General features: G+C 36.8%; 1 protein-coding gene across 6 annotated transcripts in view; it reads left to right on the forward strand.

Annotated features, from left to right (window-relative positions):
• The window catches only part of LOC150096464 (kazrin-like), a 686592-nt gene that overhangs the window by 464035 nt on the left and 208190 nt on the right, over positions 1–14367 (forward strand). The window contains exon 13 of one of the 6 annotated variants that reach the window (XM_090408273.1): positions 593–720. The exons of the other annotated variants lie outside the window; for them this stretch is intronic. Coding sequence (XP_090264399.1) covers positions 593–611 — 19 coding nt within the window. The 3' untranslated portion in view covers positions 612–720. The remainder of the gene's footprint in view (positions 1–592; positions 721–14367) is intronic. 6 annotated transcript variants of the gene reach the window in all.

Raw genomic sequence — 14367 nt, forward strand, 5'->3', positions numbered from 1 at the left:
TCTTTCTTTTGCTGGCTGCATATTGAAAGTAGCAAATACCAGTGAGATAATAATAAAATCATAAGATTGCTTTTGTCGAATATACAATACCAATATATTGCTACCAAGCAGTTTTAATGTCAATGTTTGCTGTACTGTTTTCTATCTAAATTAAGCTACTTGAATATGAATAGATATTATTATTGTTCGCATCGGTAAATATTATCCAGTATTTCACTTACCCATATTGCATGATTCTGATTGAGTATTTGTAAATATTGTAGGTCACCAAAGATTATTCTCCTCTTTTGAAAGGTTGGACGGTGTATTCTTTCTTTTGTGAATTACTGGTGGAAACCACATAAAAAGTAAAAAGCACCTTAATAAATTAATTACTAGTTTATTAAAGTGCTTTTTAGCTAATTTGTACTTGGAAATGTTTGAACAAATCACAATATCTTACCCAAGATTATGGGTAAGATATTGCAAATGATGTTTTCATCATTTGGCCAAGCTCATAAGAAATCTTCTATAACTTCATCGACTTCCTTAACAGTTTAAACTACAAAATGCAATTCAGAAGTAGAAAAAGACAGATCTATTTCCTTCCTAGATATTCTCATCTCAGTTGAAGATCATAGAAATCCCACTTTAGAAGTTTACAGAAAGAAGTTCAATACAGGCCGGTATCTACATGCTAGTTTCCCACCCAATCCAGCACAGAAGAGAGGCATATTTACAGTATGTACATTAGTATATTTAGTATTAGTAGTTCATTAGTATAGTAGAAGGATTTATAGTAGAAGTATTATTTACATTATGTATAGACACAAAAGTTAAAACATCGAAACCAGTAAATTGCAGGAATTCTCTTCATTAACCACAGAATATGAATACCTCTTAGTGAGAGTAAACACTGTTATATCACTTAAAGAATTTAGAGTACTGAATTAATTTGAACAATTATGTTTAGTGTTTGAATGTCACAGTCCCAATTCATGTTGGAGCTTGTAAAGTACAATTTATTGATTGGGTGTAAGCTGAGGAGGTAGAGAGAGAGGGGTACTTTTTTCTACCCAAAGCTCTGAACTACTGAGAAGAATGCTGTTAATATATAATCTGTTCAGTGGTCAAGTATTGACTAAAATGTTCAATGGCCAAATTAGGTATTTCTTGGTGTGTCTACTGTGCATTTTCTTAGTCGTTTTCATGTTGATTGACTGGAGATTTATAGGTAGACAGTGGTTGAAAATGAACTCTGACAATAGTAGACCTAATTCTAGAAATCTTGTGGCTATCTTGCTATTCTTCATTTTATTTCTGTGATCAGTAACAATGGCACAATCAGACATACCTGATTTATCGTAACATTGATATAGGATAGTTCTTTCTGTTCCAATGTAGGGAATGCAACAAATGTAAATAGATTCTGTAACTTGTGGATGATTATAACTATGGAATAGAATCTTGAGAACTTTAAAAATTTGAAAGTCATTCTGAGATTGTATTTTCATAGAATCCTCCCAATTTTTTTTCTGAAATCCTTTGTTTATAGGTGGTGGCTATGTAGCTAAATTTGGTAAATTTTGCAGGCTTTTATGCAATTAAATTATCTTATAGTCATGGAAAATTACACAGTCAACTTTGTGCTATGAAAGGACCCAGCAATAAAGAATTAGAAAAGAAGGCAGCTGACATATAAATAAATTTATAAATAAAAAGAGTAGCTATAGCATTCAACACCATATCTGAAGGTAAACTTGATTGCAAGGCAGTTTTAAGTGGAGTGATGTGGGCATTCTTCAAAACTTATTTGTGCTTATGGTCACATAGAAAGGTTCTTCTGAGGAAGAAGTGGAAGAATTTTTTTTTTGAGTCAGGTGACAAAGAAAATGGAAAAAAAAGTGTGCTCTTGTTGGAGATATAAACAGCAGAGTAGGAAATGAATCCAAGTAGGCATATAGGAATATTTTGGAAAAATTTCTAGAAAAGGACAGAGCTAATAATAATGGTAAGTATTTGCTGGATTTCTGCTCAGGACACAGACTAGTCATTATTAGCATCATGTTCCAACATAACGTACTAAAGTTCATGTGGAGAGAAGACATTTGAAATAAGAAAAGCTCATTGTTGATAGTGATAACTTCATGCTGCTTCAAGATACAAGGTGTGTACAGAGAACTTGAAATTGGAAATAACTATTACTTAGTATGCAAGGTAAAAATGGATATTACATTGAAAAGAACAGTATGTAAGAAAGTTTTAAAAATATAAGCTGAGCAGTTGAGCAGTTTTTATACGTAAATTGTAGACTCAACTCAAAGGAAAATTCTAAGCAGTTTGAAAACAAGAAACAAACCTTAGAGTCTCAGTGGCAGACTCTGAAGATGACATTGATTGATTCATAATTCTTGCAGATAGGCTTATACATTGGTAACACATGACTATTAAATTATGTAAGGAATTTACAACGTATACTGGAATATTAATTAAAAGAAACTTTAATAAGTACCTCATATTTTGGCAACTTCACATTGCCATCTTCGTGGGAACATACAACTACGACACATGTATGCAGGCACTACAGAAAGAAAATGAAGCAAAAAAGAGAAAACTACTGTTGTTCCTAGAGTCCTAAAGGTGTCCCCTAGCAGGCTATATTGGGTTGTCTTGGCTGTTGGGCTGAAGTTATCAAGATGCAAGTTTCCCAAATTTGGGGCAGTCTCATGCACCCAAATTTGTTGAGATTTGGAAAGTTTTTTAGAGCTGAGGCTGATTCCATGAATAATCTTTCATATTTAAATTTGCTGCCGTGTATTAATGTGGCTCTCTTCCAACGTATTCTGTGGCGGGTATCCAGAGCATGGTCTGTAAGTCCAGAGTGGCTGTGTTGGTGAAACCGGATGTAGTCTTTGTGTTCCGAAATCCTGACATTTGCTGTCCTGCCTGTTTGGCCAAAGTAGGACAGTTTACACCGCAGGGGATCTGGTATACCCCCAGGTAGGTCTAGGAGAAGTGGTTGTTCTTTGGAGCGGATAAGGGATGCCAATTTTTTATATGGTCATATTTTTTTTTAAATTTTGGTTAACTTTTCAGAGGTGCCCTGGATATAAGGAATGGTGATGGATTTAGTGTAATCTTTGTTATGAGGCAGGAGAGGGGGGGGGGGGTGGTTAACTGGTTATAATATTTTTTGGGGGTTGTAGCCATTGGCTAAGAAAGTGTTAAGGATGTGGTTTAGTTCAGTGGTTAGGGCATTGTCATCTGAACAGATTAATTTTGCCCTGTTATATAGTGTTTTTATAATCCCATATTGTTGTGAGGGAGGGTGGTGGGATTTCTGGTGAATGTATTTGCCTGTATGGGTGGGTTTTCTGTAAATTGAGAAAACCAAGGACCCATCAGGCTAGCTAGTGATTAGGGTGTCTAGGAAAGGGAGACTGTTGTTTTCCTCTTTTTCTAAGGTGAACTGGATTCTGGGGTGTTGGTTGTTTAAGTGTGTTAAGAAGGAGTGGAGTGTATCTGAGCCATGTGGCCAAATAGCGAACACATCATCAACGTAGTGAAGCCAAACAGTGGGGTTTTGTGGGGCTGAGTTTAAGGTTCTCTCTCTCTCTTTTCAAAAGTCTCCATAAAGAAGTTGGCCAGGTGTGGGGAGAGTGGTGAACCCATAACTGTCTCCTCTATCTGTATATAGAATTTTCCTTGCCAAATGAAATAGCCCGAGTTCATTGTGATCTGAAATAGGGCTGAGATTGAAAATTTGGTTTGGATGAGCTCTGCGGTTTCCTTGAGTGGGACATTTGTGAATAGGGAGGAGACATCTAAACTGACCATTATGTCAGTATGTTGGAGTGAGAGGTTTTCTATACTGGCTTTGAAGGGGACTGAGTTTTTTGTGTGTGATGATGTTTTGCCAGTATAGTGTGTGAGCGCTTTGGCTAAATGTTTGGCTAATTTGTATGTGGAAGAATCATTGCCATCCACTATGGGACATAATGGCAAATTTTGTTTATGTATTTTTGGAAGTCCATGAGTAAGAGTTGCTATTAAAGTTGTGTGCTTGCAGTGCTATTGGTGTCTGGGATTTTTTGTATAGGTTTATTTACGAATTCTTTGAAATTAGAGCTAAGTATACTAAACGAAAAAGGCAAGATGCCGGCAGCTTTGTCCATGCAGGAATTCAATTTCAATTGTTTCACAAAATGTGAGGTGTGCTATATGTATTCATCTGATTATATAGACAAATTGTGGATATTTAAGGCAGATGGAAGGAGATTGTGAGCTGAATGAGGACTTGATGAGTGCTAAAATTGATCACTGAAGGTGTTAGTAGCGAAAGTGCCGCGAGGAGGATCAGTGCTCATTGATTGAAATGGATGGTGTAAAAGAGCAGAGAAAAGGTGTTAAAAAAGTTTTGAAAAAGAGAACGAGCGATAGTAAGAAAGACGAAAGTGATGTGAATGTGGCAAAAGTGGATAACAAGGTGCAGTTGGAGTTAAGGTGCCGAGTGGCGTTGACTGCAAACAAGCGTGTATGATGCAATGTTCGAAAGTTCAAAAGAATGAATGAGAGTGAAAGTGTGATGGAAGATTCAAAAGTTCGAAAATTCAAAAGAATGAATGAAAGCAAAAGTGTGACACAAGGTTTGAAAATTCAGAAGAATGAATGACAGCGAAAATGTGATGCAAGATTCGAAAGTTGAGTTGGGTAAGATGAGGCAAGAGATAAAATGGATGCTGAATGAAGTTAAAAGAATTGGAGATATATATGGAAGAGTGAAAGTGATGAAAGTAAATAATGCTGATATTAAAAAATTAATGAAAGACTCGTGAATGATGTTGTAAGGTGATTCAATTATTAAAGGTGTGCTGGATGAGAGGATGCATAAAATTTGGAGGTAGAATGAGCAGAGTGATTGAGGCATTACATATGAGAAGTAAGCTAGCAAAAGAGTTGGTAGTTGTAATAGGTACAAATGACTTGACTGCAAACAAAGAACACATCGGATTGGATATCAGGAAGTTGTTCATCATCATCATAACACTAATTACGGGTATAAACCATATTGGTTTGTTCCAGTCTCATTATCCATCCAATATTCTTTTTTGAGGTCTACCCTACCTTCTCTTTCCAGTTGGCTTATATTTTAATATTTGTTTACGATGTCGGGTTTTGGCCGTTCGGTTTGCATGTTCAATTCATTTTTGTTTATAATTGTTTAGATATTCTTTAGTTTAGTTTTTCTTCTATTGATTTTGTTTTTAGTTCTTTTCAAATGTCTTCATTCCTTTTTTTTGATCTAATAATGTGTATTTTGCAGTTCTTCTCATAAATCTCATTTCACTTGTTTTTATTCTTTGTTTATCTTGTTTGTTTATTGCCCAAAATTTCACTGCCATATAATAATGTGGGCACTGCTAAAATATTATATATTTGCAAGCGTGTTTCTTTTTGTATTATATTTGGTACACAATAAATAAAGGGAAAAACTCACGTAGAAAGATTATTTATTAGTATAATTTTCACCTGTGTGTCAACGGCATCTTCAGTACATTAAGCTCATAATTAAACACTAACTGACAATTCCAAAAAGCACCACCTAAGTAGCTGGTGTAAGATAACTAAAAAGGTCAATAACTTTCCTGAAAAAAAAAAAAAAAAAAAAAAAAATTAATACAATAAAAAGTTAGGAAAGATTAGCTGATTTGTAAAGTACTATCTCCCATAAAGGGGACAGACGTAAGCCATCGTATCTGTTTAAGTTAGGAGAATGAAGTAGAGTTTCACATGTTTCTTTATAAAGGCGTTCCATGAGAAACTGACTTTTGTGAAGAACTCTTGTCTTTCTCCAATGAACTCTGTGTCTAGTGAAGATGGCATGTTCAGAAAGTCCAGACTTTTCAGGTTTAAAGTATTCAATATAAGATTGGTGTTCTTCTAGCCGAATAGAGGCAGATCTTCCCGATTGTCCGAAATAAGATAATCCACAAGAGCACGGAATCTGGTAGACACCTGGATGATTAAGATGTGGAAGCTCTTTTTCTAATTTGATCATACATCCCATTATCACTGCCATCCACATTACCTGGTCAATAACAACATCCCACCAAGTATTTGATTCCATTCACCTCTATCTCACACCATACTCCCTCAAAACCACTGGCACTATTTCCCTCTTGCATCTCTACTTTGTATGGACATAACTCTTTTTCTATCATCAATAGCACAACCTTTTTACCTCTTTTATCCTCACGAAACACATCATACTCTTCCATCCCTATTCCTGTTAGGATGTCGTCCTCATCTAACCATATCTCACTTATTCCAACAAATTTTGGGTTAACAGACTCAATTAGTACAACCATTTCATCTGCCTTGTTTCTTACACGTCTAGCATTTGTATATAATCACAACAGCTCATTCATGGATCTACAGCTAGTTCCACTGATAACACTCATTCAATGTGATTTCTCCATGCTCGACTGGGGCAATTTCCCTTTCTGCTTATTCATTTTAGAACCCTCTTCAATTCCAACTGTTTCCTCTTGATCCCAGGTCATCCCATTTCTTTCCTATCCACACATGCTCTCACATCCTCTTGGAGCATCCACCTTTCTCACGCTATGTACCCCTGTCCACCCTGATCCTCTCCATTTCCCTGTTCATCTTGCACAACCATTCTCTCATTTCCCATACTTATGCCACTTGCTTCCTCATTCATAACACCTCTTCAATCTCTCCTGTCTTACACATCACTTCCCACTTGATCTGATTCATTCTCTCTACTCACTTCTCTACCTTCCAGCAGCAGTCTCTCCAAGTGACTCGCACCATAACCACTCAAATGCAGTCCATCGCTCCCATACAGCTCACTTCGACCTTCAAACTGTACCTTCATTCATAATCCTTGCTCTCCGCCTCATCTCACCACAGTCATACCTAGGCAACACGCATACTACCATTCCTGTCACACTATTCTCTTTTATCCTTCTAAGTAGCCTCTGATATCCATTCTGATAGTGCTCTTTGTCCACTGTCAAATCATTCATACCTATTAAAACCATCAACTCCTTTGCTCGCTCACTCCCTCCTCATATCCAATACCTCAACCTCAATCACTCTACTCATTTTACCGCCTGGAAAACATACCTTGGGCATTCCCATCATACAGTACACCTTTAATAATGGAGTCGCCATACAACACCACTCACTCCTCTTTCGTTAACTCTTTCATGCCATCATGATTGTTTTAATCGTTTTTACCCTAATTTTCTAAATTTCATTCCGCATCCATTTCATCTCTTGCCTCATCCAATCCAATTCACTTCCGAATCTCGAGTCACATTCTCTTTACCATTCAATCTTTCTAATTTTCTAACTCTCGACCCCCTCTTCCCACTTTCACTCTCATTCATTCTTTTGAGTTTCGGTACTTTCGATCCATGCATTATTGTCCAACTTTCGCCATCATTCATTCTTTCGATTTTTTCCACTTTCGAATCTTGCGCCAAGCAATTTCCAGTTTCATTTGTACTCTCAATTTCGTTTCCTTCTGCCACTCTTGCTTCACTTTCGGCATTTTTACCATCCATTATGGTTTTCAAATCACTCGTTTTTTTTTTACTGAACTTTTAACATTTTTTTGCCTCTCTTTCACATCCTTCTCTTTCTAACGTGCACTCATTTTCTCCGCGACATTCTCGCTACTAACACTTTCTGTCATCAATTTCATATTAGCATTCATCAAATCCTCGTTCAGGTCGCACTTTGCACACACTTTTGTTCCATCCGCCCTAAACATCTACAAATTAATCATTTATGCAATCAAAAGAATACATATAGCACACCTCACACTTAATGAAATGACTGAAGTCTAATTTAAAGTCATGGAATGACAAAGCCGCTGCCATGTTTCCTGTGTTGGTTACTACTCTAAGGTCAAATAATAAGGAGTTAATTAACGACATAATTAAGTTTCGGCAAAATATCCTACACACTAATAACACTAGTAGCGCACAACTTTTATAGGCTCTTACTCAAACAAATACTCATATACAATCAATTATTTCAAGAAAACTTATCTCAATCCGGAGCTCTTCTTACACATATCCACCACCCTTTCCTCACAAATTTAAAAATAATGAATACGTTTTACAAATATAAAAATATACATAAATATATGTGGTGTGAAAGGGACAAAAATCAATAATAGACTACTTTGATACAGATCACTATTTAGTACAGGCAAAACTAAGATTTCCACCAAACTGGCTACAAAAAATACAAAACAAATAAATAAACAAGATAAACCAAATTTAATTACAAAGTAAGACTATTAAATGATTCAAGTATAAGAAATTTATACCAACAGAGGATTAATAACTACTTCGAAAAAATACAAGAAAATCAGGACATTGAGAAAGAATGGAATAATATAAAAGAAATTATCGTATCAGCAGCATATGAAAGTCTAGCAACCCACAAAAAATATCATAAAAATAAAAAAATTACATATATGGGACATGAAATAAAAACAAGAATATGAAATTGAATACAAAAACAGAAAAGCAATAGCCAAAAGAGAAACCAGAAAGAGACACAGAAAAAGCTGGAAAAATTTGTATCATATCTAGAAAATGACATATACAAAATAAAACCCAGTGCGTACAAAATACTAAAACATATGAATGCAGATATAAAAGAAACTGCAAATATAAATTGTGAAATAGATGTAAAAGAATTCTTGGATTACTTTACAGATCTTTAGACGGATAATAGCAAAAATAATTACATCAGAAACTTACAAAATACTTTAAATGTTATGATAACAATGAAAGAATTAAAGGACAACCTAAATAAAATAAAAAATGGCAAATCACTAGGAGAAGATGGGATAAATTCCAAACTGTATAAATTTGCTGGGAAAAAATTTCAGATATAATGGGATGACCAGGGATCAAGAGGAAACATGGAATTGCAAAGGGTTCTAAAATGAAGAAGCAGAAAGGGAAATGGCCCCAGTCCAACATGGAGAGATCATGTCGAGTGAATGGTATCAGTGGAACTAGCTGTAGATCCAGAAATGAGTTGTTGTGTTTGTATACCAATGCTAGAAGTATAAGAAACAAGGCAGATGAAATGGTTGCAGTAATTGTGTCTGTGCACCCAGAAATTGTCGGAATAAGTGACACATGGTTAGATGAGGACGACATCCTGACAGGAATAGAGATGGAAAGGTATGATGTGTTTCGTGAGGATAGAAGGGGTAAAAGGGGGGGGGGGATGCTACTGATGACAGAGAAAGAGTTATGTCCATACAAGGTAGAGATGCAAGAGGGAAATAGGGCCAGTGGATATGAGGCAGTATGGTGTGAGATAGAGGTGAATAGAATCAAATACTTGGTGGGATGTTGTTATAGACCTGGTAATGTGGATGGTGGTGACAGTGAAATGTATAGTCAAATAAGCCAAGCAAATAAGAAAAGGGTGATCATTATGGGTGATTTTAATTATGGCAATATAGACTGGAATGAAGAGATAGCAACTGGAAGTAAACAAAATGAGTTTCTTGAGTTTTTGATGGATAACTACCTCAGACAGTATGTAATAGAGGGGGCACACGAGGATTAAGGGTCTTGGATTTGGTCATCTCATCGGAGGATGTAATTATCAATGAGGTGTCAAATCATCCATCAATTGGCAAAAGTGACCATGAGGTGATTACCTGGGTGGTTGCCAGCAGTGCAAGGACCCCCTGTGAAAAAAGGGTATATGTGGAACTACAAGGGGGGGGGGTGATTATGAAGAGCTCACGAGACAGCTTGCAGGTGTAGCATGGAATGAGGAGTTAGCTGGAAAAGAGATCAATGCAGCGTGGGGGATTTTCAAAAACTATTTAGTAGATGCAATGTCTAAATGTATACCATGGATGAGAAGGTTAAATAAGGTAGGTGTGAGATGGATGAATAAAGAGATTAAGCATGCAATACAGAGATAAAGGGCATTGTGGAGGTAGCATAAGAGAAGTGGAAGTAACCAATTTCATGAGGTCTACAAAGACCAGGCAAGGAGGGTGACTTGGTTTGTGAGAGTAGCTAAAGAGAGGTATGAACAGCAGTTAGCTAATGAAGCCAAAAAGAATCCTAGGAAGTTCTTTCGATATGTAGCCAGCAAAAGAAAGTATGATTATGGAAGGATGACATTGATTGGAGGAAATGGCATAAAGACAGCTGTTGCAGAATCTGTGTGGTGGAGATACTTAATGAGCAGTTCATAAAGATCTTTCAATCTTGTGAATGTGACTTCATGGAGAGATTAAGAGCAGTTGATGATGGGGAGGAGAGACTGACTGACTGTAAGTGAGCAAGAGATGTTTGGGGAGTTGAGCAAACTAGATGTTTAATAAGGTTGTGGCACTTGATAATTTATCACTGCGTATTCTGAAGGAATGTGCCAGAGAGTTGACACCTGCCTTGACATATTTTTTTAATACGAGTCTTGCACTTGGTCAAGTTCCTAAAGAGTGGAAGGAGGGTAAGATTGTGCCACTTCATAAAGGAGGTGATCGAATTCAAGCATCAAACTATAGGCCTATCTGTGTGTCAATTGTTGTGGTTAAATTGTTGGAGAAGCTTGTGAGAACTAGGATCCAGAGTTGGGTTGACAACAATGGTATAATCTTTGATGGACAGCATGTATTTGCTAAAGGGAGGTCATGTTTTAGTAATCTACTTACTTATTACAATAAAGTGACTGCTTCCTTGGAAAGAGGAGAAAGATACACAGTAATATACTTGGATTTCGCAAAAGCTTTTGATAGAGTACCTCATGATAAGTTGACAGTCAAAATAGAGCAGATGGGGTTGGATATTAGATTAGTGTATCGGATTGGGGACTGGCTGTCTGATAGGTATCAACAAGTTGTGTATGGGGGAGCAAATATTCAGGAAAACAAAGTCACTAATGGAGTGCCTCAGGGTTCTGTTTTAGGTCCATTGCTGTTTAACTTGTATATTAATGATATTGGTGAAGATTTGAATAGGGATGTTCATTCGTTTGCAGACTACGCAAAGTTGTGACGAACCATGAAGAGTAGTGAAGATGTTGTGGCCATATAAGAAGACTTTAATAAATTGAGTCACTTGGTACGGAAATGGGGATGTGGGTTCAATGTTGCAAAATGTAAGGTTTTGAAATTTGGAGAACAAAGATAGGATGCAGAATTTATGCTTGGTGAGTATATACTGTTGGAGGTGGAAGAAATAAGAGATCAGGGGGTGATAGCGGACAAGGATCTGAAATTTAGGGGACACATAGCCAAAATTGTGAAGACAACACAAAGGCTTCTGGGAATGATGCAGAGGACACTGACGTGTAGAAGTAGGGAGATTCTTGTTCCGTTGTATAAGGCTTTGATTAGGCCACCCATGTACTATTGTGCTCAGATTTGGTCACCAGGTTTTTCAGAAGGATGAAGAGATGTTGTAAAGGGTCCAAAGGAGACTGCTAACTACTAAGGTAGTTTCTGACCTCTGGAATGTCGAGTATGAGGAAAGATTGAGAAGATGTAATTTGCAGAGTCTGGTGGAGAGGAGGAAGAGGGGAGATATGATAGAGACCTACAAGTTGGTAAGGGGTTGTTATAAGATCAATGGTGGAGAAATTCTACAGAAAATAGTGAGAGATCAGGGGAGAACCAGAGGTCATGCTTGTAAACTGTATAAAGAGGGTATGAGTAGGGGGAGTGACAATTTTTTTTTCGTGCAGAGTTGTAAATTATTGGAATGCCTTCCCTGAGAATGTGGCGTCTGCAAGGAGTTTAAGTGTGTTTAAGACGCGGTATGATGAGCAGTGTGTGTGTGTGTGATAAAAGGACTAGATGAGTCTTTGACTCCATGAGGTCGTGGAGTAATAATAATTATTATATATTATATAATCAATGAGCCTCTTTCCAGTTTTGTTTGCTGTTGGTTCTCCAAATTTTTGTACATTACTGTTAATTTTTTTCATTCCTATTCTGGCATTAAGATCTCCGGCTATAATTACGTGGTCTGTTTTATTTAATTTTTCATATATTCCATATAACTCTTTGTAAAAGTAATCATTTTCTTCTTCTTTTCCTACTTCAGTGACATACACTCCAATGACTGTTAAATTTTCTTTATTTAATTTTAATTGCTCTTCTAATATTCTTTCATTCCAGTATGTATAATGAGTTATTTTTGCTTTAATTGATTTATAAATCCAAATCATTACACCAGATTTTGCATATATTTGTTTGTCCACTCCACTCTATATGATATTATAGTTAGCTGTTTCTTTTGTTCCTGTAAGTTTCCTTTTTGTTTCTGTAAGAACTGCAATTTCTAGATTTTCGTCATTTAAAATTTTATCTAATTCCTCTTAATGTGCCATGCTTCTAATGTTCCATGTAGCATATTTCACCACGTGTTTCTTTTTCCAAAGTTTCTTAACGTTTTCCAGTTTTCAGTCGTTTTCGATGTTTTCTGTCCGGTTTGGATTTCCTTGGGACATGAAAGTAATATGTGTTTCCCTATGTAAAGTGCCTAGTGGTCGGGCTGCCACCTTAATACAACTATGCTTGCCTTTTTTAGTAGATAGTGGAAACTACAGCAAAAGAGGAAAGAGTCATGCCCTTGAATTTCTCTAATAGCACTTGGGGGGGGGGGAGTAAGAAGTAAGAAAGAGTAGAGGGAAAGAAGAGTAGAAGACCAGTCTCCAAATATGATATACCAAGTGTATATTGTAGATTAGGTCTATCTTGGGTGTGCCATGGCCGTACTCACCAATGTGAGCCCCCTGAGACAAGGAAGTTGTTAAGACAGATAAAAGACAATAGTGTAATAGGAAAGGTAGTAAACATGTTTCCCAGGTATGTGATAGTGGTGAGATGAGACAGAGTGCGAGGATTATGAATGATATATTAGCAGAAATGTGTGAAAAGATAGGAGGGCAGTTTGTTAATGTATGGAATGAGTTTGAAGGACGAAGTGAACTGTATAAGAGTGATGGACTGCACTTGAGTGTTTTTGGTGTGAGTCGCTTGGAGAGACTGCTGCTGGAAGGTAGAGAAGTTATAAGAGCGATGGACTGCACTTGAGTGTTTTTAATGTGAGGTGCTTGGAGAGAATACTGCTGGAAAGGAGAGAAGTAATGACAGCAGAGAATGAATCTGATTAAGTGGTAAGCGATGTGGAAGAACAGGGAGAGTAAGACATGAGAGATTGAAGAGGTGGTTGTGAATGAAGAAGTGTGCGACATGAGTACAGAAAATGAGAGAACAGGTGTGCAAGACAGACAGGGAAAGGGGGTTGTTGCTCAGGATGGACAGAGGAACACAGTGTGAGCAAGCTAGATGCTCGAAGAGGATGTGAATGCATGTGTATACAAAAAGGGAAAGGGATGACCTGGGATGAAGGGAAAACATTTGGATCTGAAGTTGGTTTGACGATGAATAAGGAGAAAAAATATGGCTCGAGTTAAGCATGGAGAAGTCGCATCAAATAAGTGGGGTCAGTGGAAGAAGCTGTAGATCCAGGAATAAGCTGCTATGTTTGTATACAAATGCTAGAAGTGTAAGAAACAAGGCAAATGAAATGGTTGCATTAATTGAGTCTGTTCACCCAATAATTTTTCGAATAAGTGAGACATGGTTGGATGAGGATGATGGCATCTTGACAGGAATAGAGCTGGAAGGGTATGATGTGTTTCGCTTTATTGATGATAGAAAAAGAGTTATGTCCATAGAAAGTAGAGATGCAAGAATGAAATAGTGCCAGTGATTTTGAGGCAGTATGGTGTGAAAAAGAGGTGAATAGAATGAAATGTTAAGTTGGATTTTTTACTTAAATATAAAGTGCCAATAGGCTTCGTTTCGGCGATATAAACATATAATGTTTATATCGCCGAAATGAAGCCTATTGGCTCTTTATATTTAAGTAACTTAATGGTTGCACCTTTTTGACAACTCGTATAGCAGAGTATATAAGTTCTTTTCGCTATACCCTTCGGTATCTGTTTGGTCTTACTCACTGATGAAACCTCAAAAAAGGCTGAAACCGGTCTGGGTAGTGACCTCCCACCATAATGTAATAGCAGCATACATTTCCTAGGAAATGTGTTTTTACATTATGGAAAATACCAAGAATAGCGATCAGAACTTTACCACCTTTGCTGCGAGTTTGCCTGAGATTGTACTACGTACTAGGACTACTTGCATTAGCTCATGCTAGTAATCACCGATACTTTTATAGTTTAATATATTCGGCATGAAACTCTCTGATTCCAATCTTTGAGTTTCTTATTCGGTTTTAAAACAATAATTAAGTTGGATGTTGTTATAGATCTGCTAATTTGGATGGTAGT

Source organism: Typopeltis vanoorti, chromosome 18 (assembly GCF_054136105.1).
Source record: "Typopeltis vanoorti isolate ZY-2024b chromosome 18, IOZ_Tvanoo_1.0, whole genome shotgun sequence".
Classification (NCBI taxonomy): domain Eukaryota; kingdom Metazoa; phylum Arthropoda; class Arachnida; order Uropygi; family Thelyphonidae; genus Typopeltis; species Typopeltis vanoorti.